The sequence below is a fragment of the Benincasa hispida genome, chromosome 11 (assembly GCF_009727055.1).
Source record: "Benincasa hispida cultivar B227 chromosome 11, ASM972705v1, whole genome shotgun sequence".
In the NCBI taxonomy this organism is placed as follows: Eukaryota; Viridiplantae; Streptophyta; class Magnoliopsida; order Cucurbitales; family Cucurbitaceae; genus Benincasa; species Benincasa hispida.
In genome coordinates this window covers 60,533,888-60,555,666 of record NC_052359.1, presented here as the reverse complement: position 1 = coordinate 60,555,666, position 21,779 = coordinate 60,533,888, and the positions used below count along the sequence as shown (strand labels likewise).

At 33.4% G+C, this 21,779-nt stretch overlaps 2 protein-coding genes across 4 annotated transcripts; one reads left to right on the top strand and one right to left on the bottom strand.

Annotated features, from left to right (window-relative positions):
* The first annotated feature begins 1,960 nt into the window (after window positions 1–1,960).
* On the top strand, window positions 1,961–5,007 carry LOC120090533 (probable protein phosphatase 2C 38). 3 transcript variants are annotated; one of them, XM_039048257.1, is made up of 5 exons: window positions 1,961–2,933; window positions 3,268–3,571; window positions 3,687–4,054; window positions 4,166–4,402; window positions 4,527–5,007. In XM_039048257.1, exons 2-5 carry the CDS (start codon window positions 3,292–3,294, stop codon window positions 4,752–4,754), a joined length of 1,113 nt encoding a protein of 370 aa, XP_038904185.1. In that variant the 5' UTR covers window positions 1,961–2,933; window positions 3,268–3,291; the 3' UTR covers window positions 4,755–5,007. The 3 variants fall into 3 exon arrangements, with proteins under 3 accessions (XP_038904185.1, XP_038904184.1, XP_038904186.1); XM_039048256.1 differs by having other exon boundaries at window positions 1,963–3,571; XM_039048258.1 differs by lacking the exon at window positions 1,961–2,933 and having other exon boundaries at window positions 3,395–3,536.
* Window positions 4,662–7,324, bottom strand: LOC120090534 (protein MODIFIER OF SNC1 11-like). The gene is made up of 4 exons (XM_039048260.1): window positions 6,976–7,324; window positions 6,603–6,680; window positions 6,244–6,516; window positions 4,662–5,798 (listed from the first exon to the last, which is right to left on the bottom strand). The coding sequence occupies exons 1-3, from the start codon at window positions 7,272–7,274 to the stop codon at window positions 6,432–6,434; spliced, it is 462 nt and encodes a 153-aa protein (XP_038904188.1). The 5' UTR covers window positions 7,275–7,324; the 3' UTR covers window positions 4,662–5,798; window positions 6,244–6,431.
* Between the last annotated feature and the right edge of the window lie 14,455 nt (window positions 7,325–21,779).

Here is a 21,779-nt window from a genome sequence, read left to right as displayed (position 1 = left end):
CATCCTTTTGGTTAAAACAGTTATGGCTATACTTTTCCAAATTTCAGATAAAGAGATAGCAAAATTTTCCATTTCCTAATATGTTAAGATAAAATTTTCATTTTTATGGGTCTGATGAGAAATTTTTTGTTGATTTATTTGAAAATTTCATAATAGAAGTTTGGCATTATATTTAAAAAGCTGGCTAAAAACATGTTGTTGTCTTTAGTGTTTGATTATTTTCTTTCAATTTGGTTTACATCAGTGTTATAAATAATAATAAACTTACATTTACTTAACTAATTTGCTTAGACCATTACAAATATAACAATTAGGCATAAAGTATTAACATATATAGTATAGTGTAAAAAAAAATTACAAATATGACAAAATTTAAATAGTTTACTAATAATAAATCATATCGTTGGTAGGAATCTATCAATAATAGACCATATCGCTGGTAAAAATCTATCAGTGACAGAAGCTTATCACTAATAGACTTTACTATATTTGCAAATTTTTTAAAAATGTTGTTTTACACTCGATTATTATCTCTAAAAATGCTATCCATTGTAACTATCCTAAAATTTATGGTTATTTAGGCCACTTGAAAAAAGAAAAATAAAAATTTATGTCAACTTTTATCTCTAAAGTGGTTTCTCTCCCTGTCAAAATGTATATATGTTTAGCATCATTTAATTTATACATTCAATAACATGAGGAAAAAAGCACTCATGTATTAGAGCTTGAAACGTATATTTAACCTAATGGAGGTTAAATAAAAAAAGATAATAATAGAAATAAAGAACAGATGGAGAGAAAAATGCTATGAATAAAGAATAGGAAATCCAGAGTCACTAATATTGAAAAATTAGTGTGAAAGAAAGACTACTTTATGTCGGTTAACAACTTACAAGTACGATTGAAAGAAATCCTAAAATAAATAACAGTGAACTCATACTATTCCAAAGAGTTCTTATTGGTTGCACTAAAGACTTTTGATTGAATTGAAATCAAGATGTTTTTCCCCAAAAGTTGCAACTAGTTGCTGTTATATTTTTATCTATATTTTTTGTCAATTGATACAAAAATAAGATATATCGACTACTGTTTAATTTGAACTAAAATTTTCAATTTCAACCTTATTACATGAAGAGTGATTTTAAAATCACTAAAATAGTCGCGAGTAAGTACCTAATAGCATGCATCTTATTTTCCTTAGATAGTAAAAAAAAAATCTTTTTTTTTAAATAATGTTACATGACATATTTGTGTTGATGTGCAGTCTGGACTGCATACAATTTTTTTTTTTTTTTTTTTGTTAAAATAACTTTTGTTGTCTTTAAAATCACTTTGAGACATGTTTTTACCCAACCAAGATTAGTTTAATATTTAATTTCACTTTTAAATGCAGTTGTTTGTATCATCAAAATTAATTTTAGATGAATTAAAACATATTTTTAGAATGATTTTGAGAATGACAAAAGTAATGAAAATCACTCCAAAACATATCCGTAACTTGAAAGAACGAACTATATTGATGTGTGTTAGGTTTTGTTAAATGGACAAACATGTCCATGCATCTAAATATTTTAGTAAAAAGATAATTTAATTACATTTTGTATATAAAGGTTAAATTAGATTTTTTTTTTTTTAAAAAAAACAAGGACCAAATAAGAATGAAGTGAAAATTAAGGATTATCTTGAAAGATTTTGCGGATAACTAATTACTTAAAATTGTAGTTTGTAATTTTATAAGAACAAAAATTTAAATTTATAAGTAGTATGATAACGACACTGGAATCTGTAGTATGACTTTTGATTGACAAATTATGAGCGTCGAATTTGACAGAATATAATTCCCCACTCTTATCCTTTTCCCTTTTAACTTCTTCTTCTCTCTCTCTCTCTCTTTCATAATTGCTTGGCCATGCTGACAGCTATGCAATTCCATTTCAGATTTAATTTCGCAACCACTTTATTGTTGCTTTGTAATGGGAGATACAGTTTTTAGAAATTTTTTGTAGTTTTATTCAATCTTTTTTATTTATTGAGCCACAAAGCTCACACAATCAATTCCTTTATTTTGCTAATTAAGAAGGTTTAGCTTATCTCAGCTCAGGCTAATTAATAATGTCTTATCTCTCTCTCTACCATGCCAAATGAGATGGGGGGGGAAGGATAAAGAAAGAAACCAATGCTGAATCCCACTTCAAAAACTCTACCTAAAAGAGGTTATTACAAACCAAGGCAGGATTGCTGGATTTACAAGGAATGAAAATCCCAATTGGGGAGTGGGGAGGTTAGTTTAAATAGTGTAAAAAGGAAAAAAAAGAGGGGTTTTTTTTTTCCTCCTGATTTAAAATTAGGAAAATTTGGCTGAAATGGTGGGTTTATGGGTGATGATGATAAGGTGATTAGAAATGGTGGGTTTTGCTCATAAATTTCAGTTGGAGCTTTTTATAATTGCAGTGCAGACATGAAGTGGCCAAAGGCCCCAAACCCATAAAAAAGCCCACCACTTGTCTATAAAAATACAGAAAAAGGAAAACGGAAAAAAAAAAAAAAGGGAAAAGGAAAGAAAAGGGGCAGAGAGAAGAGAACAAGGGAAAAGGAGGGAGATTGGGGATTGGGCATTGGGGAGGGACAGCAATGTCAGATTTGTAGTTTGTTTAGTGTGTTTTTATTATCCCCATGCTAGATCGCATAAGAAAAAAAAAGAAAAGAAAAGAAAAACAGGGAAAGAAAGAAGGAAAGAAAGAGAAACTAACCTGGTGGATTCTCTGTGGAAAAAGCTTCCAAAAACCCTGCAGTGATTCAATCGGCTGGCTCTCCTCTTTGATCTGAGACCAAACGCCTGCCACTTTCTTAACCGTTATGTGCTTTTACAGCTCAGTTTGTTCCTGGAAGATGGCACAGAAGGGAGGACCAAACCCATAAATCCCAGATTCAAGGTACACAGGACCAGCACCACCTCCATATTCTCTGAACTTTGTATTAAGACTGTTGCTTTCTTGTCTCAAAGGGACATTTTGCAGTTATTTTAGCCCATACCTGTCTGGTCTTTATCTGAATTTCTTCTTTTGTTCATATTAATGGTGTCTGGATATATTGGGGGGGATGTCGATGTAGTTTCAGGAATAGAGGTTGTAAGTGTTGAGTATAAACAAAACCTGGAGCTGAGAGTGGGTCTAGCTCGTGTTCTTGATCTGGGATGATGAATTTTTTGATTGCTGGCTCATTTGGATGATACATATGAAACAGAAACTCCTGTAATTTTGTGTCCAGTGACTGGCCTTTTATAAAAAAAAAATGGTTAAACCCTGCTGGAAGCCTCATGATGATGGCGATTCAAACGGACGAGTTGATGGGTTGTTGTGGTCTAAGGATCTGGGGCATCATGTTTATGGACAGTTCTCCATGGCAGTAATCCAAGCTAATAATGTGGTGGAAGATCAAAGCCAGCTTGAATCTGGGGCGTTGAGTATGACCAATCCAGGTCCGCAGGGGACCTTTGTTGGAGTTTATGATGGCCATGGCGGAGCCGAAGCTTCACGGTTTGTCAATGATAATCTCTTCAGCAATCTCAAAAGTTGGTTTTCATCTTCATTGCAAATATTGTACAGCCTTTTTTGTTGGTTTTCTGTATAAATTTTAAGTCCCCACGAGCTGCTTTTGATGTTTCTTTGTGGTTTTTCAAAGCGCAGGATATGCATCTTTACACCAAAACATCTCAGAAAACGTTATCAGGAAGGCTTTTGCAGCAACAGAAGAGGGATTTCTCTCTCTTGTCCAGAAACAGTGGCTTAATGAACCGAAGATTGCATCTGCTGGATCGTGTTGTTTGGTAGGGATCATATGCAATGGACAGCTATATATTGCAAATGCGGGCGATTCACGAGTAGTGCTTGGGAGAACTGAGAGAGCCACTAGAGAAGTCATTGCCATTCAATTGTCCACAGAACACAATGCAAGCATAGAGTCTGTGAGAGATGAACTTCGGATGGTTCATCCAGAAGATCCCCAGATTGTGATCCTAAAGCACAATGTTTGGCGTGTTAAAGGTCTCATACAGGTAAGTGTCCTGGAAATTTTCTTGAAATCTGATAGGGTAGATGTTAATTGTTAAGTGAAGCAATCTAGAATGCCTCTAGATTCTGAATCTTCAATAGCTTACCCCCTGCAGGTTTCAAGATCCATTGGTGATGCATATTTGAAAAAAGCAAAGTTCAACAGACCTCCTCTGCCGCCAAAATTTCAATTGCCTGAGCCATTCTACAAACCGATCCTCAGCGCAGAACCATCAATACTGGTCCACAAACTCCGCCCAGATGACCAATATCTCATATTTGCTTCTGATGGTCTGTGGGAGCACCTTAGCAACCAGAAGGCTGTTGACATCGTCAACAGCTATCCCCGAAATGTAAGAATCTATCTTGCATAAACCACCATCTTCTTGATTGGTAACATTGAATCGATGACTATCTACTTTCATATTTGTTACCAAATTTTCTTGAATTAATGGTTCCACTTGGTGCAAACTGCAGGGAATAGCAAGGAGACTTGTCAAGGCTGCACTTCGAGAAGCAGCTAAAAAAAGAGAGATGAGATATTCAGACCTGAAAAAGATAGATAGAGGTGTGAGAAGGCATTTCCACGATGACGTTTCTGTTGTAGTTGTGTTCTTAGATCCTCATTTGATCAATGGTAGGCCCTCCCCTTGTTCCTTGTCAATCAAAGGAGGAGAAGGTCTCCCCTCGTCGGCAAACTCCTAGCTGGTAAACTTTGTTAATGTCTTTATACCCTTTTCAATTTCTTTACAAACAAAACTAGAAACTTCAGGCTTCTTAGAAAGATCTATCAATTTGTAAGATCTTCTATTAGCAAGTAAAATAGAAGATGACGGATGTAAATGTACAAAGTTCGTAAATTGTTTCTTAATGTAACAAAATGAAACAACATCCTTCATCTTTGTAAATCTTGTTATTCCATCAGAAATATAAACATTGTCCAGTTTTTTACCATCAACACATTATTTTCTCGTTTTGTGAGTTGCTGTATTATAGATTAGAAGGCATAAAAAATGGCTGATGCAACTGTAGGATAATCAAATGATGTATTTTTTTTTCGGGGGGGGGGGGGGGGGGGGGTGGTGGGGGGTGGTGTGTGGAAAATGGGACCTTAATAGCCCTTTTCACCAAGAAGTACAATTGCATTTCTGTTCCCCAAGAAAAGCAAGCTTGAAACACAGAGAGCAAGCCATACGTTATCCCATCTGACAGGCTACTGAAGATTTTCCTAGACCCCTTATAAGTGATAACTGAGAAAAATATGGGTAACTCAAACAGAGTAAAAGCAGTCTCAAGGTTTTTGAAGCAAATCCTAACCGCTTCTGAACTCCATCTGCCATTCTTGATTATGGTTAAGACCAAAGACCCCTGCAATTTGATACCTCTTGAACTACAACAATCAGAGCAGAAAAATGATGAGGCAGTTGTCAAGGGGATAGGGAAAGAAGCCAAAGGTGATTTAAATGTGTTGTCAAAATTAAGGAAGACTCTGAATTCAATCCATCGCCGTGTGAATCAACAATTTTTTTTGTTTTTTCCTCTTGCAGATCCTCAAGAGCAATAGAAACAAAAAAGAAAACACTTGGTACTGTAGAAAAGAATGGCTAAGAGCCTCATGCCATCACATCTTATCCAACGACTCAAGTAAAGGCACCTGGGTGACAGTAGTAATGATATGCATCAGGATTTCAGCGTGCAAAATGTGGAGAAAGAAGCAAATCAGGAACACCCATGAAAATTAAGTGTAATCTGCAAAGGATAAACAAAGCAATTAGATAATTTCTCCCTTGCTCATTAAGTTGAATAAGGTCTGTAAGAGGCAAATCAGCAGTTTGTTGATCATCAACGGATGAAACAGTAGGAAAAACTTATTTTAGATGATTGTTCTGTCTTCCATAAAATCGTGACACTTCCAAGAAACAGAATGAGATATTATAAGCTATAGACTGTACAGCTATATTGAAAATTAAAAGCCTTCACCAAACAAGTTGCTTAGCCAACTTAAAAGGAACCAACAGGAACATCTCACTCGCCGTTTACCCGGATCAAACTTAAAGGGCTTTCTTGAGAACTGGAAGAATGATGATAATAATAGTGTAGATAATTTTTTTAAAAAATGGGCATGTAGAAAACTGAAAGAAAGTAGCCATTCAATTTGATGAAGAGGGTGCAGTTCTAGAAATTAAAACTTCACCTCCCTCTAATGGAGTTGAATTCCATAGAGTTAATACAAATAATTGCCGCATCCTTAAATTGAAAGGGTTCAGGATACGAAGAACTAAATGGTTAATAGCTCGGCTCGTCCAATTGGTTAAATGGATAATAGCTTGGTTGTGCATAAGAATTGTTGATGTTGCTTTCTTGTTCAACCAAAAGGGAACGCTATAAAAATGGGGCAAATCTGGCAAGCCGAGCTTTCTTCTTTGCCTCTTCGCCAGTAGCCATAGACAAAGTTAAGAGCTCAAATCTGAAAAGCAGAAAAGATAGTCGAACTGAGGAAAGATGAATTATAAAAAATTTTCTAACACAATACCATAAAGCAGAGAGAAAAACCTCTCTGCTCTTGCCTTTCTCTTCAGTTCCTCTGCTTTGACCATTTCATCCGGTCCACAAACTGAATCAATGCCGAACCTGCAAAGTTTAGCGTTCGCAAACGAAATAGAAGCTCTAAAATTGTCAAAAGACACGACAAAGAAAAATAAGAAAGAGGATGAAATAAGAAGTTCAAAACTATCTTCTGCATTCACTTCGAAAAACGAGAATACAGAATATCTTGTTCTTGAAAAATTCAACTATCGATCCATGAAACGGCATCAATTTCAAAAACAAACTCTACGCTTCTGCCATTCAAAGCCTAGACATACGAACACACAACAAATTCATACGAAAAAAAAAAAAAAACAATGCCATAAAACCGAAAAATCACCTCTCAGCTCGAGAGAATCGTTTTTCTGCCTCCGACAAACGTACGGGGATCCCGAATCGCTCCGCACGACGGATCTTCTTGAAGATATCAAAAACAGAAACATGATACTCCGGTATTCTCCCCACGGCGGCATGTTGAGATTCAATAACTTCCTTTGTAATTGTAGCCGAGGAACGGCGATTTTGGTGTTGATCTACTTGGCCATTACCAGCCGCTGCGAATCCTAAATTTAGTGGTAGGGTTTGTTTCGGTCCTGGAAGAGTGTTTTCGCTCAGTTCTTCTGTGAAATTGGTCGCCATTGAAGAAGGAAGATCGAGACCTGCGCGAAATTTAGAATCGATAATATAAAGACGGTGAGCTTTTCGATGCAGTAGCGGTTTTTTTTCCCTTTTTCTTTATACATTTCAACGCCAGACCGGTTTAACGGTTTGTGATCCATTTTGGCGGTTCGTTCCTTTTCTTTTTGGCGGTTTGTATTTTGAGGCAGAAAAATAACGGCGTTTTTCATTTTCAGATATGATAACGGCGTTAAACCAACGTTGTCGTTGAATTTTGTAAAACTGCTTTTAAAAATAAGATAATCGCTAAACAAGTGATAGTAATATGTTACTGAAAAAAAATCCAAACTAAATCAAAAGAAAATAAATATTACGGATACGACATTGAACTCTTGAACCTGAGCATGTCTCAAATTAATTCATTATACTAAAAAAGCCTCATAAATAAATTACTAATTATATCATAACTAGTTTAAGTTAATTGAAAAAATTGGTCAAAAATTATGTTGATAAGGAATGAGTTATAAATATGATCATTGATCTGTAATGATATAGTTTGCAAGTTTAAAATTTAGTAAAAGAAAAACTAATGTAATAAAAGTGATAATGCTTAAAAGAAAAAAAAACTTCGTTTACTATCGAATGCCATCTTCAAGTATATACGTGCTATCTATTTTGTATCGGTTAAATTTGTATTTGAATAAAATCAGAGTAATTGAGAGTACACAATCATCCTTTTGCAAGGTGAATAAATTGATACCAATAAACAAATAAAGGAAAATACATAAATAAAAAATACCAAAAAGAAAATAATAATAAAAAAATAAAATAATTAGGAAAAAAAACCCTAATTTCTTTTTAACACCCTCCCTCAAACTCAAGGTGGTAGAATGACGAATAACTTGAGTTTGCGAAGAAAACTTCCGAATCAAATTAGCAGATTTGGGGTAGAATAAAAAACTCACGGAGAACCAAAACATGAAACTTCTAGACTGAAACAAAAACCCATGAAGAGCAAAACCAAGAACCTTCTGGACTATTAACATAGATCCTTATATAGAGATCTATAACAAAACCTACAAAGAATGAATAAGAACTACTGGGCAAGAACAAATATCTCATTGAGAGATCTAAAAAAAAAACCCTTGAACAACTTATTTGAAATGGAACATAAATTCGCAAACGTAAAATGAACCAAAGCAATCAAACAAACCAAAATCAAATGAACCAAATGAGCCCAGGACTGAAAGTTGGGAAATGTCCTAAAACTCGCAATTTGTAAACTTTAAATGTATTTTATTTCACAATAAAAATGTTATTGAGATTTGTAAATTGCATTAATAGATTTGTAAATTCAATAAACTAATGAACCCATGGCTATAACATGAATACTTAAACTTTTTATAGAGATATAAAAATGGATCAAGTTTCGTATATAGCCAAAACGGTCTGTACATATATGGATAAGGTTGGGTACCTTATCATGAGGACAGTATGGATGTGGCCCGCTTTGTATATCGATACAAATGATGTGATCCCTAAGTCGTTCATGTGGAGAATGCAAGTAGGGGCATCTTATGCAAAATATGTTTGTATAAGACCGGACCACGAAATAGTCACTTTTTTTTATAATGATCATTTACTGTCAAAACTGACTATTTCAATTTGATGACCTAAGGTAATTCGATCTCAATCATGAGCTAACTATGAACTCCTGTTTATTTGGGATTATCCTTTAATTTGCATGGGTGAGAGTGGCTCAACATCGCCGTTCAATAAGCCTCCCATTTTAGGGGTAAGAACAGATAGATAGTTTGTGACATAGTCCTGCAAGACGGAATTCGTTCCTACCCATTTTAGGATTAACAAATAGGTTGTTCCTTTAAGTACTGACTCCTGGTTTTGAACAAAAGGGCCTTGCCCTCTCTTTGGCTGAGAGGGAGTTGGTTTATTGGTAGAATCATAAACCAATTGTTCATTAGAGGATCAATGGAGACTTAAGGAACAAGATGCATTACAGGGGTAAACGAAAATTTTGACCTAGCTGTAAATACGAACAACCTGTGAATGATTGACTTATTGATTATGGTTAAATCAAGTGGACAGAAATATATCTAAAGTGGGGAGAGTACAACTACTAAGCTATAGTGGAGTGTCTTGGTAGTTAACGAATATTGATTAATTCGATTGAAAGAGTTTAGCCAATTGATCTCAAATCGTTGGAGCTCATGATCTATAGGTTCCTTAGGTCCCTAGACTAGCTTGTAAAAGGATTAAACCTTATAATAACGTATTAAGAAATTTGAAATGTTCAAATTCAATTTAGGATTTGGATTCTTATATTCGATATAATGACATGTTTAATTATCGAATTAAACATATCGAAGAGTTAGAAAATATTTAAATATGATTTAAATATTGAACATATGAATAAGGATTTATGTTATGGATTGGTTTTTTGAAAATAATTTAATATGTGATATCAAATTATTTTTTAATTAATTAATTATTTAAAATTAATAATTTATATTAATTTTATTAAAATTAGAATTTAAGAATTCAAAATTTAAATTAATTTTTATTTAATTTAATTTATATGATAAATTAAGATTAATTGAAAATTAAGGGGAAAGTAATTTTTTCCCACATTTCTCACTTAATCCATTTTTATAGTGGTTGATTAAGTGTCATGTAATCATGTAATTCAATTGTAGCTGGTTTGAGGTTGAAAAATTCGGATTTTTCATACAAAATTATTCCCTCATTTCAGTTTGATACTAAAACCAGGGCTCTCAATTTGGTTCCCACAATCAAATATAAGGCCTGAGAATAGTAGATAAACTTTTATGGTGGTCTACTTCAAAGATTGAGGGAGAAATTCAAGGAGATTTGAAGCAATCACGTGAAATCATCAAAGGTTATATTCTTGAAATCCTAATTCTGTTATTTTCATGAATATGCATGCTAATTCACTAAAATTGATGTAGTTAGAATGCTTAGGATTCTAATAGCTTCCATATGTTTGGCATCCTAAGTAAACAAAAACTTAAAATTATTATAAAAAAAAGTTAATACAGGTCTTGAACTGCCCGAATCGACCCGAACTGGCTCCAAATCATTCAAACCAGACATTTAAGAAAGAAATTTGGGTTGAACCAGTCTGAGACATAAACCTCCATGACCCGATTGGTTGAATCGGTTCAGTTGAACCATTGGTAGTCGCGCGTGCGTTTTGGGCTAAGGATTGAACAACATTGCAACGCTTCATCCCTAGTATTGCAACGCCATGGGGATTTTTCTTCTTTTCTAGGCTGGCTGAAGAACAACACTATAACGCTCCAAGGGCAGCGTTGCAACGTTGTGATGTCGAAACTTCACCTGCATGTTTCTGCTGTTGATGATTCTTCAGAAGCAGTCAATTTTAGTGTATGTTTAATTATTTATGCATTTTGAATGTATGTATAATTAAATTAAATCTTGTATGTGCATAAAGTATGCCTTGTAGATTTAAAATCCCACCATAGGAAGCATGTAACATGCATTGAAAGTATGTTATAATATGTTAAAATATATAGTATGCATGATTTGGGGTTTTATGTATTTAATATAAGTTGTTATATTAAATTGTGGAATGCATGATGTATGTTATAGCATGTCTATAGTTTTATAAAGTGTTATAAAATGAATTAGATATTTAAAATCTATAACAAAGATAAGATGCATGCTCAATTAAGGTTAACAAATAACAACTTGTTTTAATAGTTAAACTAGGTCGTTATCGTGTAAAACTTTGGTTACAAACTCAATCGAACTATAATCCTGTCTAAGGCTAGAGGTACTTAAGTTGACGGTTTATGAAACACCTGCTACCTGGGGATTATAGCCGAATTATTGAGCATTGTTAACCCTGTTTTATGAGCATGCATGAGAAATATGAGATAATAAAAATGGTTTTATCACTTAGACATCGTAGGTTAAATCCAAATAAATCGTTATACTTATATAATCACCTAGACTTAGGATGTTTTTAGCCAGAATATACCTAAGTAAAAACATATCCAAACAAATAGAACACTTCATGGGAGATTAGTAATATATATGATATATTGTTTTTAGCTCTCACGTCTTTAAGAGTTCACACCTTGAGATCTATGCTCGACTTCGTGTCGCTTTTACCGCGACTACTCCATTTGGAAAGTGTTTGCATGGGTCAATAACAAGGTGAATAGGGGAAGTAGTTCATAGTAAGTGGATGAAGGAAATGTGTCAACATATCCTATGATCATTTTCATTAGTTTGAACTGTGAGATTGTTATGTTGCGCCTATTGTCGGCTTTAGGCTACATTAACTAGTTGTTTTTCAGCAATTATCCCCTTGGAGGGTTGTGACATAGGATTCAAAACAACTCAAACTTCAGTAATGAATAGGGCTTCTTAGATCCGTCTTCAGCATTGTCTTCAAATTCGGAGGCTTGTTGATACCATTCTATGAAATCTGAAAATGGTGGGTCACACTTACAAGAGTTACTAAGTGTTAGTAAGTTCTTGACCGAAAACAGTAACTAAATATCTAATGGAATAAAGAGTTATTCTGAAATTAATATTTAGTAAAAAATGTCTTACTTCAGTGAAGGAATATTTGACTGCCCCTCGGTAACATGTCTTCTGACTCGCTAAAATATTGTTGCAAATAAATAATGAAATATGGGTATTTTATTACTTTTGGTAAAATGAATTTGGATTTAAATGCAGTTTTCTGATAGAATTTATTTATGTTTCAGCATGTCGAATTCAATTATCCAACTTTTAGCTTTTGATAAATTTAATGGCGAGGGTTATTCAAACTGGAAATCAAACATCAATACGATACTAGTTGTGGATGATCTGAGGTTCATTTTAATGGAGGAATATTCTTTAATTCCCAGCTCAACTGCAAACCGAAATGTTCGGGATGCATATGAGAAATGGGTTAGAGAAAATGAAAAAGCATGAGCCTATATCTTAGCTAGTATATCTGACAAGAAGTCTGGACCTTCTAAGGATAAAAGTATCCAAATGAAGAAGAAGAGCAAAAGGAAAAAGAAACCTATTGCAAAGAAAAGCAAGACGAAGGTTGCAAAAGGAAAATGTTTCCCTTGCAACGAGGATGGGCATTGGAAAAGAAATTGCCCTAAATATCTTGCTGAAAAAAGGCTGAAAAGGAAAATCAAGGTAAATTTGATTTACTTGTAATTGAAACATGCTTAGTGAAAAGTTCTCATTTGACTTGGATACTAGATTCAGGCGCTGATAAGAAACGAAAAATTTCTCCTAACGCCTATCTTGGCACTTAAAACTTGGACACATAGATCTCGATAGGATTGATAGGTTAGTAAATAATGGACTTCTAAATTAGTTAGAAGAAAATTCTCTACCTCCGTGAGAATTATGTCTTGAGGGAAAAATGACTAAGAGCCAAAGAACCTCTAGAGCTTATACATTTAGATCTTTGTGGTTTGATGAATAATAGAGCTCGAGGAGGATTTGAATATTTCATTAGTTTTATTGATGACTATTCAAGATATAGTTATATTTACCTGATATATCATATGTTCGAAACTCTTGAAAAGTTCAAAGAGTACAAGGCAGAGGTTGAGAATTTATTAGGTAAAAAGATTAAAATGATTCAATCAAATCAAGGTGGTGAGTATATGGATTTAGAATTCCAAGACTATTTGATAGAACATGGAATTCAATCTTAACTTACTGCACCTGGTACACTGCAACAAAATGGTGTAGTAGAAATGAGAAATAGAACCTTTGTTACACATGGTTCGTTCAATGATGAGTTACGCGCAATTACCTCAGTCTTTTGGGGGATATACAGTACAAACTACATTATATATTTTAAATATAGTTCCCTTGAAAATTGTTTCAAAAACATCGTACGAGTTATGGAGAGGGCGTAAAGGTAATTTACGTCACTTCTGGATTTGGGGATGCCTAACCCATGTGTTGGTGCAAAACCCAAAGATAGAAAGGCGTTATAAAATATGCCTATTTGTAGGATACCCCAAAGAAACAAAAGGTGGTATGTTTTATGATCCTCAAGATGATAGAGTACTTGTATACATTCTTAGAGGAAGACCATATATGAAATCATCAACCCCGCAGTAAATTAATATTAAAAAAGATGTCTAGAGAAACTACAGATAGATCAACAAAAGTTGTTGATCAAGTTGGTCCTTCAACAAGAGTTATTGATGAAACTGGTTCGTCACATCCTTCTCAAGAATTGAGAATACCTCGGCATAGTAGGAGGATTGTTCAATAGCTTGATCGATACATGAATTTAAAAGAAACTCAGGTCGTTAAACCTGATGATCGCTTAGAGGATCCATTGATCTTTAAACAGGCAATGGAGGATGTAGATCGAGACTAATGGATAAAAGCCATGGATTTTGAAATAGAGTCTATGTACTTCAATTTAGTCTGGGAACTTATAGATCATCTAGATGGGTAAAACCTATTGGTTGTAAATGGATCTATAAGAGAAAGCGAAACCAATCTAGCAAGGTACAAACCCATAAAGCTAGACTCGTGGCAAAAGAATTTACCCAAAAGAGGAGGTAGACTATGAAGAAATCTTCTCTCCTGTTGCCATGATCAAGTCCATTTTATGATTTTGAAATATGGCAAATGGATGTCAAGAAAGCCGTTCTGAATGGCTATCTAGAAAAAAATATTTACATGTCTCAACCAGAAGGGTACATTGAACAGGGTCAAAAGAAAAAAGTTTGGAAGCTTAAAAGATCCATTTATGGGTTAAAACAAATATCTCGATCCTGGAATATAAGATTTGACACTGCAATAAAATCTTATAGCTTTGAACAGAACGTTGACGAACCTTGTGTTTATAAGAAAATTGTCGACAAAATTGTAGCTTTTTTAGTACTATATGTTGATGATATCCTACTCATTGGGAATGAGATAGGATTCCTTGCTGATGTCAAGAGATGGCTAACGTCGCAATTTAAAATGAAAGATTTAGGAGATCCACAGTATATTATTAGAATCCAAATAGTTCAGAATCATAAGAATAGAATGCTAGTACTACCTCAAGCATCATATATAGACAATATGTTGTCTAGAAATAAAATGCAAAATTGTAAGAGAGATATGTTACCTTTCATGCATGGAATTCATTTGTCTAAGGAACAATGTCCTAAAACACCTTAAGAAGTTGAGGATATGAAAAGAATTCCTTATGCTTCAGCAGGGGAGCTTAATGTATGTCATGGTGTGTACATGTTCAGATATATACTTTGCAGTTGAAATAGTCCATAGGTTTTAGTCCAACCGTGGATATAGTCATTAGAGTGCCATTAAATACATTATCAACTATCTTCGAAGAATGAAAGACTATATGCTCGTGTATGGCTCTAAGGATTTGATCCTTAACTGATTCTGATTTTCAGACTGATGTGAATTTCAGGAAATCTACTTCGGGATCAATATTCATTCTAAATGGAGGAGCTATCGTATGGAGAAGTAAGTTGTATTGCTTACTCCACCATAAAAGTGGAATATGTAGCTGCATGTGAAGTAGACAAGGAAGAAGTATGGTTTAGAAAGTTCTTAATCGATTTGGAAATGGTTCTAAATATGCATTTACCAATCACCCTCTATTGTGATAACAGTGGAGTAGTTGCCAACTCAAAAGAACCAAGAAGGCATAAGCGCAGAAAGCACATCGAGCGCAAGTATAATCTCATCAGAGAGATAGTACACTGAGGAGACGTGATTGTCACACAGATAGCCTCAGAAGACAACTTAGCTAATCCATTTACAAAGACCCATGCGACTAAAGTGTTTGAGGGTCACCTAGTCAGACTAGCATTACGAGCTACAAAAATCTAGGGCAAGTGGGAGAATTCATGGGTATATCGATGTCCTAGATTATTGTATTTATTCTCTCATACTCTACATTGTATATTTGTATATATTTTAACCCACTAGAGTTTTAGTCCAAGTGGGAGTTTGTTGGAAAATGTCCTAAAACTCGTGGTTTGTAAACTTTAAACATTTTCTGCTTCACAATAAAAATATTATTGAGATTTGTAAATTGAATTTGTATATTTCTAAATCTAATAAACTAATGAACCCATGACTACAATATGAATACTTAAACTTTATATAGAGACATAAAAGTGGATCAAGTTTTAGTATATAGTTAAAACGGTCTATAAGTATATGGATAGAGTTAGGTACTTTATCTGGGGACATGATGGATACAACCCGCTTTGTATATTGGTACAAACGATGTGATTCCTAAGTCATTCATGTGGAGACATGCGAGTGGGGACATCCTACGTAAAAGATGTTTGTATAAGATCAGACCACAAAATAGACACTTTTCTTTATAACGACCATTTACTGTCAAAACTGTCTATTTCAATTCAATGACCTAAGGTAACTCGATCTTAATCCTGAGCTAACTATGAACTCCTGTTTATTTGGGATTATCCTTTAATCTGTACAGTTGAGAATGATTCAACATCGCCGCTCAATAAGCCTCCCATTTTAGGGGTAAGACCAGATAGATAGCTAGGGATATAGTCCTGCAAGACGAAATTCGCTCTTACCCATTTTAGGGTTAGCAGATAGGTTGTTCCCTTAAGTACTAACTCTAAGTCTTGAACAAAGAGGCCCTACCCTCTCTATGGCTAAGAGGGACTCGGTTTATTGGTAGGACCATAAACCAACTGTTCATTAGAAGATCAGTGGAGACTTAAGAAGCAAAATGTATTATAGGGGTAAAACGGTTTTTGACCTAGCTGTAAATATGAACAACCTATAAATGATCGACTTACTGATGATGATTAAATCAAGTGGACAGAAATATATCTATAGTGAGGAGAGTATAACTACCAAGATATAGTGAAGTGTCTTGGTAGTTAACGAATATTGATTAATTCGATTTAAAGAGTTTGGCCCATTAATCTCAAATCATTGGAGCTTATGATCTGTAGGTCCATTAGGTCCTATACTAGCTCATAAAAGGATTAAACCTTAGAATAACGTATTGAGAGAATTTGTAATGTTCAAATTCGGTAGGATTTGGATTCTTATATTCGATATAATTAAACATATAATTATGAAATTAAACATATCAGAGAGTTTGAAAAAATTTAAATAATGATTTAAATATTGACCACATGAATAAGGATTCATGTTTTTTTATTGATTTTTTAAAAATAATGAAATATGTGATATCAAATTAATTTTAAAATGATTCAACATCGCCGCTCAATAAGCCTCCCATTTTAGGGGTAAGACCAGATAGATAGCTAGGGATATAGTCTTGCAAGACGAATTTCGCTCTTACCCGTTTTAGAGTTAGCAGATAGGTTGTTCCCTTAAGTACTGACTCTAAGTCTTGAACAAAGAGGCCCTACCCTCTCTATGGCTAAGAGGGACTCGGTTTATTGATAGGACCATAAACCAACTGTTCATTAGAGGATCAGTGGAGACTTAAGAAGCAAAATGTATTATAGGGGTAAAATGGTTTTTGACCTAGCTATAAATACGAACAACCTATGAATGATCGACTTACTGATGATGATTAAATCAAGTGGACAGAAATATATCTATAGTGAGGATAGTGCAACTACCAAGATATAGTGAAGTGTCTTGGTAGTTAACGAATATTGATTAATTTGATTTAAAAAGTTTAGCCCATTAATCTCAAATCATTGGAGCTTATGATCTGTAGGTCCATTAGGTCCCTATACTAGCTCATAAAAGGATTAAACCTTAGAATAATGTATTGAGAGAATTTGTAATGTTCAAATTCGGTAGGATTTGGATTCTTATATTTGATATAATTAAACATATAATTATGAAATTAAACGTATCAGAGAGTTAGAAAAAATTTAAATAATGATTTAAATATTGACCACATGAATAAGGATTCATGTTTTTTTATTGGTTTTTTAAAAATAATGAAATATGTGATATCAAATTAATTTTAAATTAATTAAATTATTTAAAATTAATTTAAAATTAATTAAATTATTTAAAATTAATAATTTGTATTAATTTTATTAAAAATTTGAATTTAAGAATTCAAATGATAAATTAAGATTAACTGAAAATTAAGGGAAAAGTGGAGTTTTCCCACATTTCCCACTCAATCCAATTTTATAGTAGTTGATTAAGTGTCATGTATGTTGGGTTATATGTCATGAAACCCACAGTTTATAAACTTTAACATATTTCTATTTTCAATAAAGATGTTATTGAGATTAGTTCATTAAAGTTATTATTGAACATATAAATTGTATTTATAGACTCCTAAATCCAATAACTAAATGAACTCATGGCTATACCATGAATACTTAAACTTTATGTATAAACATAAAAATGATCAAGTTTAAGTATATAGCCAAAACGGTCTATAAGTATATGGATAGAGTTGGGTACCTTATCTTGGGGACACTATGGATACGACTCGCTATGTATAATGATACAAACGATGTGATCCCAAAGTTGTTCATGTGGAGGCATCCTATGCAAATGAAGACTGGACAGTGAAATAATCACTTTTCTTTATAACGACCATTTTCAATTTGATGACCTAAGGTAATTTGATCTCAATCCTAAGCTAATTATGAACTCATGTTTATTCGAGATTATTCTTTAATCTGCATAGGTGAGAGTGGCTCAATATCGCCGCTCAATAAGCTTCCCATTTTAGGGTTAAGATCAGATAGATAGCTAGGGACATAGTCTTGCAAGACGGAATTCACTCCTACTTGTTTTAGGGTTAGCAGATAGATTGTTCCCTTAAGTACTGATTCCTAGTCTTGCACAAAAGGGGCCCCACCCTCTCTTTGGCTGAGAGGGAGTTGGTTTGTTAGTAGGACCATAAACTAATTGTTTATTAGAGAATCAATGAAGACTTAAAGAGCAAGATGTATTACAGGGGTAAATAGTAATTTGACCTAGTTGTAAATACGAACAACCTGTGAAGGATCGACTTACTGATTATGGTTAAATCAAGTGGACAAAAATATATCTACAGTGAGGAGAGGACAACTACTAAGCTATAGTGGAGTATCTTGGTAGTTAACGAATATTGATTAATTCAGTTTAGATAGTTTAGCCAATTAATCTCAAATCATTGGAGTTCATGATCTGTAAATCCATTAAGTCCCGCTACTAGCTCGTAAAAGGATCAAAACCTTAGAATAACGTGTTGAGAGGATTTGAAATGTTCAAATTTGATTTAGGGTTTAGATTATTATATTCGATATAACAAGCATTTAATAAAAAAAATTAAACAAATTTTCAAGAGTTGAAAATATTTAAATTAGATTTAAATATTCATAACATGAATTGGGATTCATGTTTGATTTAGGTGTTTTAATAATTTAATTAATTAAATTGTTTAATTACTTAATAATTTATTTATTAAATTTTTTTTGTATTTAAAAAATTCAAGATATATAATTTAATTTGATTAAATTAACTTAATTATAAATAAATAAATTAAATTAAATTGAATTTCATTTTATGGAAGTAATTTGAAATTTCATTTAAAATTAAAATAAAATGAGATTAGTGGGAAAAATTAGATTTTCCCACTAACTCAAACACCTAATCCATTAATTGAGTGGAATTTTAAGTGTCAATACCACAATTAAGTCATTTTGTATGTTCAAGTTTCTTAAATACAAGTCAATTTGAATGAATTAGATTCATGCAATTTGAATTTCAAATGTGATTTTTCTGAAAAATTTCCTTCACTCCAACTCTTAATTTTTATCCAAATCTTTCTCAATTTGGATCCCACAATCCAATCCAAGGCCTGTGAATAGTAGAGAAGTTCCTTGTGGTGGTCTAGAACAAGTTGTAGAAAAGAATTCACGGGAAAATTGCGTCGATTGGAGGATTCATCAAAGGTTGTATTCTACAAACTCTATTCTTGTTTTTCTTGAACATGCATACCAGTACTAAAATTAATGTAATTAGAGTGTTTAAGATCCAAATCTCTTCTACATGTTGAACGTCAACTCTATCAATTTGTATCAAAGCATGTTTTAAGCACTCAATTCACGTTAATTTTAGCTTGGTGGATGTTTTTCATGAGTTGCATGAAATGGGTGCTAAAATGGATAAATTATGGTTTTGGCATTAGATTTCTCTTCAATTATGAAGTAATTGTTGTAACTGGCCAATTTTTTTATGAACCTTAATGTATGATTAAGAGTCTGTAACTTTGTTAGAGATAATAAAGTTGCAATTAGGTTGTAAGTGAACAATAATCGAAGCATACTTAACAGTAGGTGAAGCTTCTGCCTTACAGCGTTGCAACGTTGTTCATCCCAGCCCAGAAGGCATGCGCGTCAACCAACCGACGGTTTAACAAAATCAGTTCGACCAGTTTGTATCTTAGAGGTCTGGTTCAACCTGTTTCAGACCAGTTCAACCCAATTTTTTTCCTTGGTGGTCAGGTTCAGGTGGTTTGAAGCCGGTTCGGGAAGTTCAAGACTTGTATTAAATTATTTTGTAATAATTTTAAGCTTTTTCTTGCTTAGAATGCCAAAATCAATCCATTTCAGTGTATATTTAATTATTTATGTATTTTGAATGTATGATTAATTAAATTAAATCTTGTATGTGCATAAAGTATGTCGTATAGATTTAAAATCCCACCATAGGAAGCTTGTTTCATGCATTGAAATTATGTTATAATATGTTATAATATATAGTATGCATGATCTAGGATTTCATGTATTTAATATAAGTTGTTATATTAAATTATGGAATGCTTAGTGTATGTTATAATATGTATATAGTTTTATAAAAGTGTTATAAAATGAATTAGACATTTAAAATCTATAACAAAGATAAGATGCATGCTCACCTAGGCTTAATAAATAACAACTTGTTTTAATAGTTAAACTAGGTCGTTATCGTGTAAAACTTTGGTTACAAACTCAATCGAACTATAATCCTGTCTAAGGCTAGAGGTACTTAAGTTGACGGTTTATGAAACACCTGCTACCTGGGGATTATAGCCGAATTATTGAGCATTGTTAACCCAGTTTTATGAGCATGCGTGAGCAGTCTGGGGTAATAAAATAGTTTTACCACTTAGACATCGTAGGTTAAATCCAAATATAATCGTTATATTTGGATAATCACCTAGACTTTGGATGTTTTAGCCTACATATACCTAAGTTAATGATATACCCAATCAATTAGAACACTTTAGTGGGAGATTAACATGATATATGATGTATTGTTTTTAGCTTTCACGTCCCCTAAAAGTTCACACCGTAAGATCCATGTTCGACTTCTTGTCTCTTTTACCGCGACTGCTCCATTAGAAAAGTGTTTGCATGGGTCAATAACAAAGTGAATAGGGGGAGTTGTTCATAGTAAGTGGGTGAAGGAAATGTGTTAACATATCCTACGGTCTCTTCCATTAGTTTGAACCATGAGATTCTTATGTTGCGCTTGCTGTCGCTTTTAGGCAGCATTAGTTAGTCATTTTTTCCAGTGTCTATCCCCTTTGAGGGTTGTAACATAAGAATCAGAACAACTTAATTCAGAAATGAATAGGGTTTTTTTAGTCCATATTCAGCGTTGTCTTTCATTTCAGGGGCTTGTTGATACCGTTCTATAAAAAAATGAAAAGGGAGTGTCACACTTACAAGAATTACTAAGTGTTAGTAAGTTCTTGACCAAAACTGGTAAATAAATAACTAAAGGGATAAAGAGTTATTCTGGAATTAGTTTTTTAGACAAGAATGTCTTGCTTCAGTGAAGGAATATTTGATTGCCCCTCGTTTGCATCTATTTTGACTCATTAAAGTATCGTTGCATATAAATAATGAAATATGGATATATTATTACTTTTCCTAAAATTAAATTTGGATTTTGATACAATTTTCTAGTAGAATTTGTTTATGTTTCAGCATGTCAAATCCAATTATCCAACTTTTAGCTTCCGAAAAATTTAACCGCGAGGATTATTCAAACTGGAAATCAAACATCAATATGATACTAGTTGTAGATGATTTAAGGTTCATTTTAATGGAGGAACATCCTTCAGTTCCTAGCTCTACTACAAACCGAAATGTTCTGGATGCATATGACAGGTGGGTCAGGGAAAATGAAAAATCCTGAGCCTACATCTTAGCTAGAATATCTGATGTGTTAACTAAGAAGCCTGAAAACATGGTCATCGCAAGGGAGATCATGAAGTCGTTACATCCGCTGTTTGGACAATCGTTCTCATCCATTCGACATGATGCTATTAAATAGGTTTACAATTCCCGTATGAAGGGGGAGACCTCTATTAGAGAACATACCTTGGACATTATGGTCCACTTCAATATAGCGGAAGCAAACGAGGCTGTCATAGATGAAAAGAGACAAGTCAAATTCATCATGGAATCTCTTCCTAAGAGTTTCTTGATATTTTGCACAAATGTTGTGATGAATAAAATAGAATATAATCTAACTACTCTTTTG

Excerpts from the sequence above, each read along its gene's own strand:
- LOC120090533 (XM_039048257.1), top strand. The coding sequence starts at position 3,292 with ATGGTTAAACCCTGCTGGAAGCCTCATGATGATGGCGATTCAAACGGA. Across the intron at positions 3,572-3,686 it reads TCTCTTCAGCAATCTCAAAA|GATATGCATCTTTACACCAA; the intron begins GTTGGTTTTCAT and ends TTCAAAGCGCAG. Across the intron at positions 4,055-4,165 it reads GTGTTAAAGGTCTCATACAG|GTTTCAAGATCCATTGGTGA; the intron begins GTAAGTGTCCTG and ends TACCCCCTGCAG.
- LOC120090534 (XM_039048260.1), bottom strand. The coding sequence starts at position 7,274 with ATGGCGACCAATTTCACAGAAGAACTGAGCGAAAACACTCTTCCAGGA. Across the intron at positions 6,681-6,975 it reads CGATTCTCTCGAGCTGAGAG|GTTCGGCATTGATTCAGTTT; the intron begins GTGATTTTTCGG and ends TAAACTTTGCAG. Across the intron at positions 6,517-6,602 it reads AGAAAGGCAAGAGCAGAGAG|ATTTGAGCTCTTAACTTTGT; the intron begins GTTTTTCTCTCT and ends TCTGCTTTTCAG.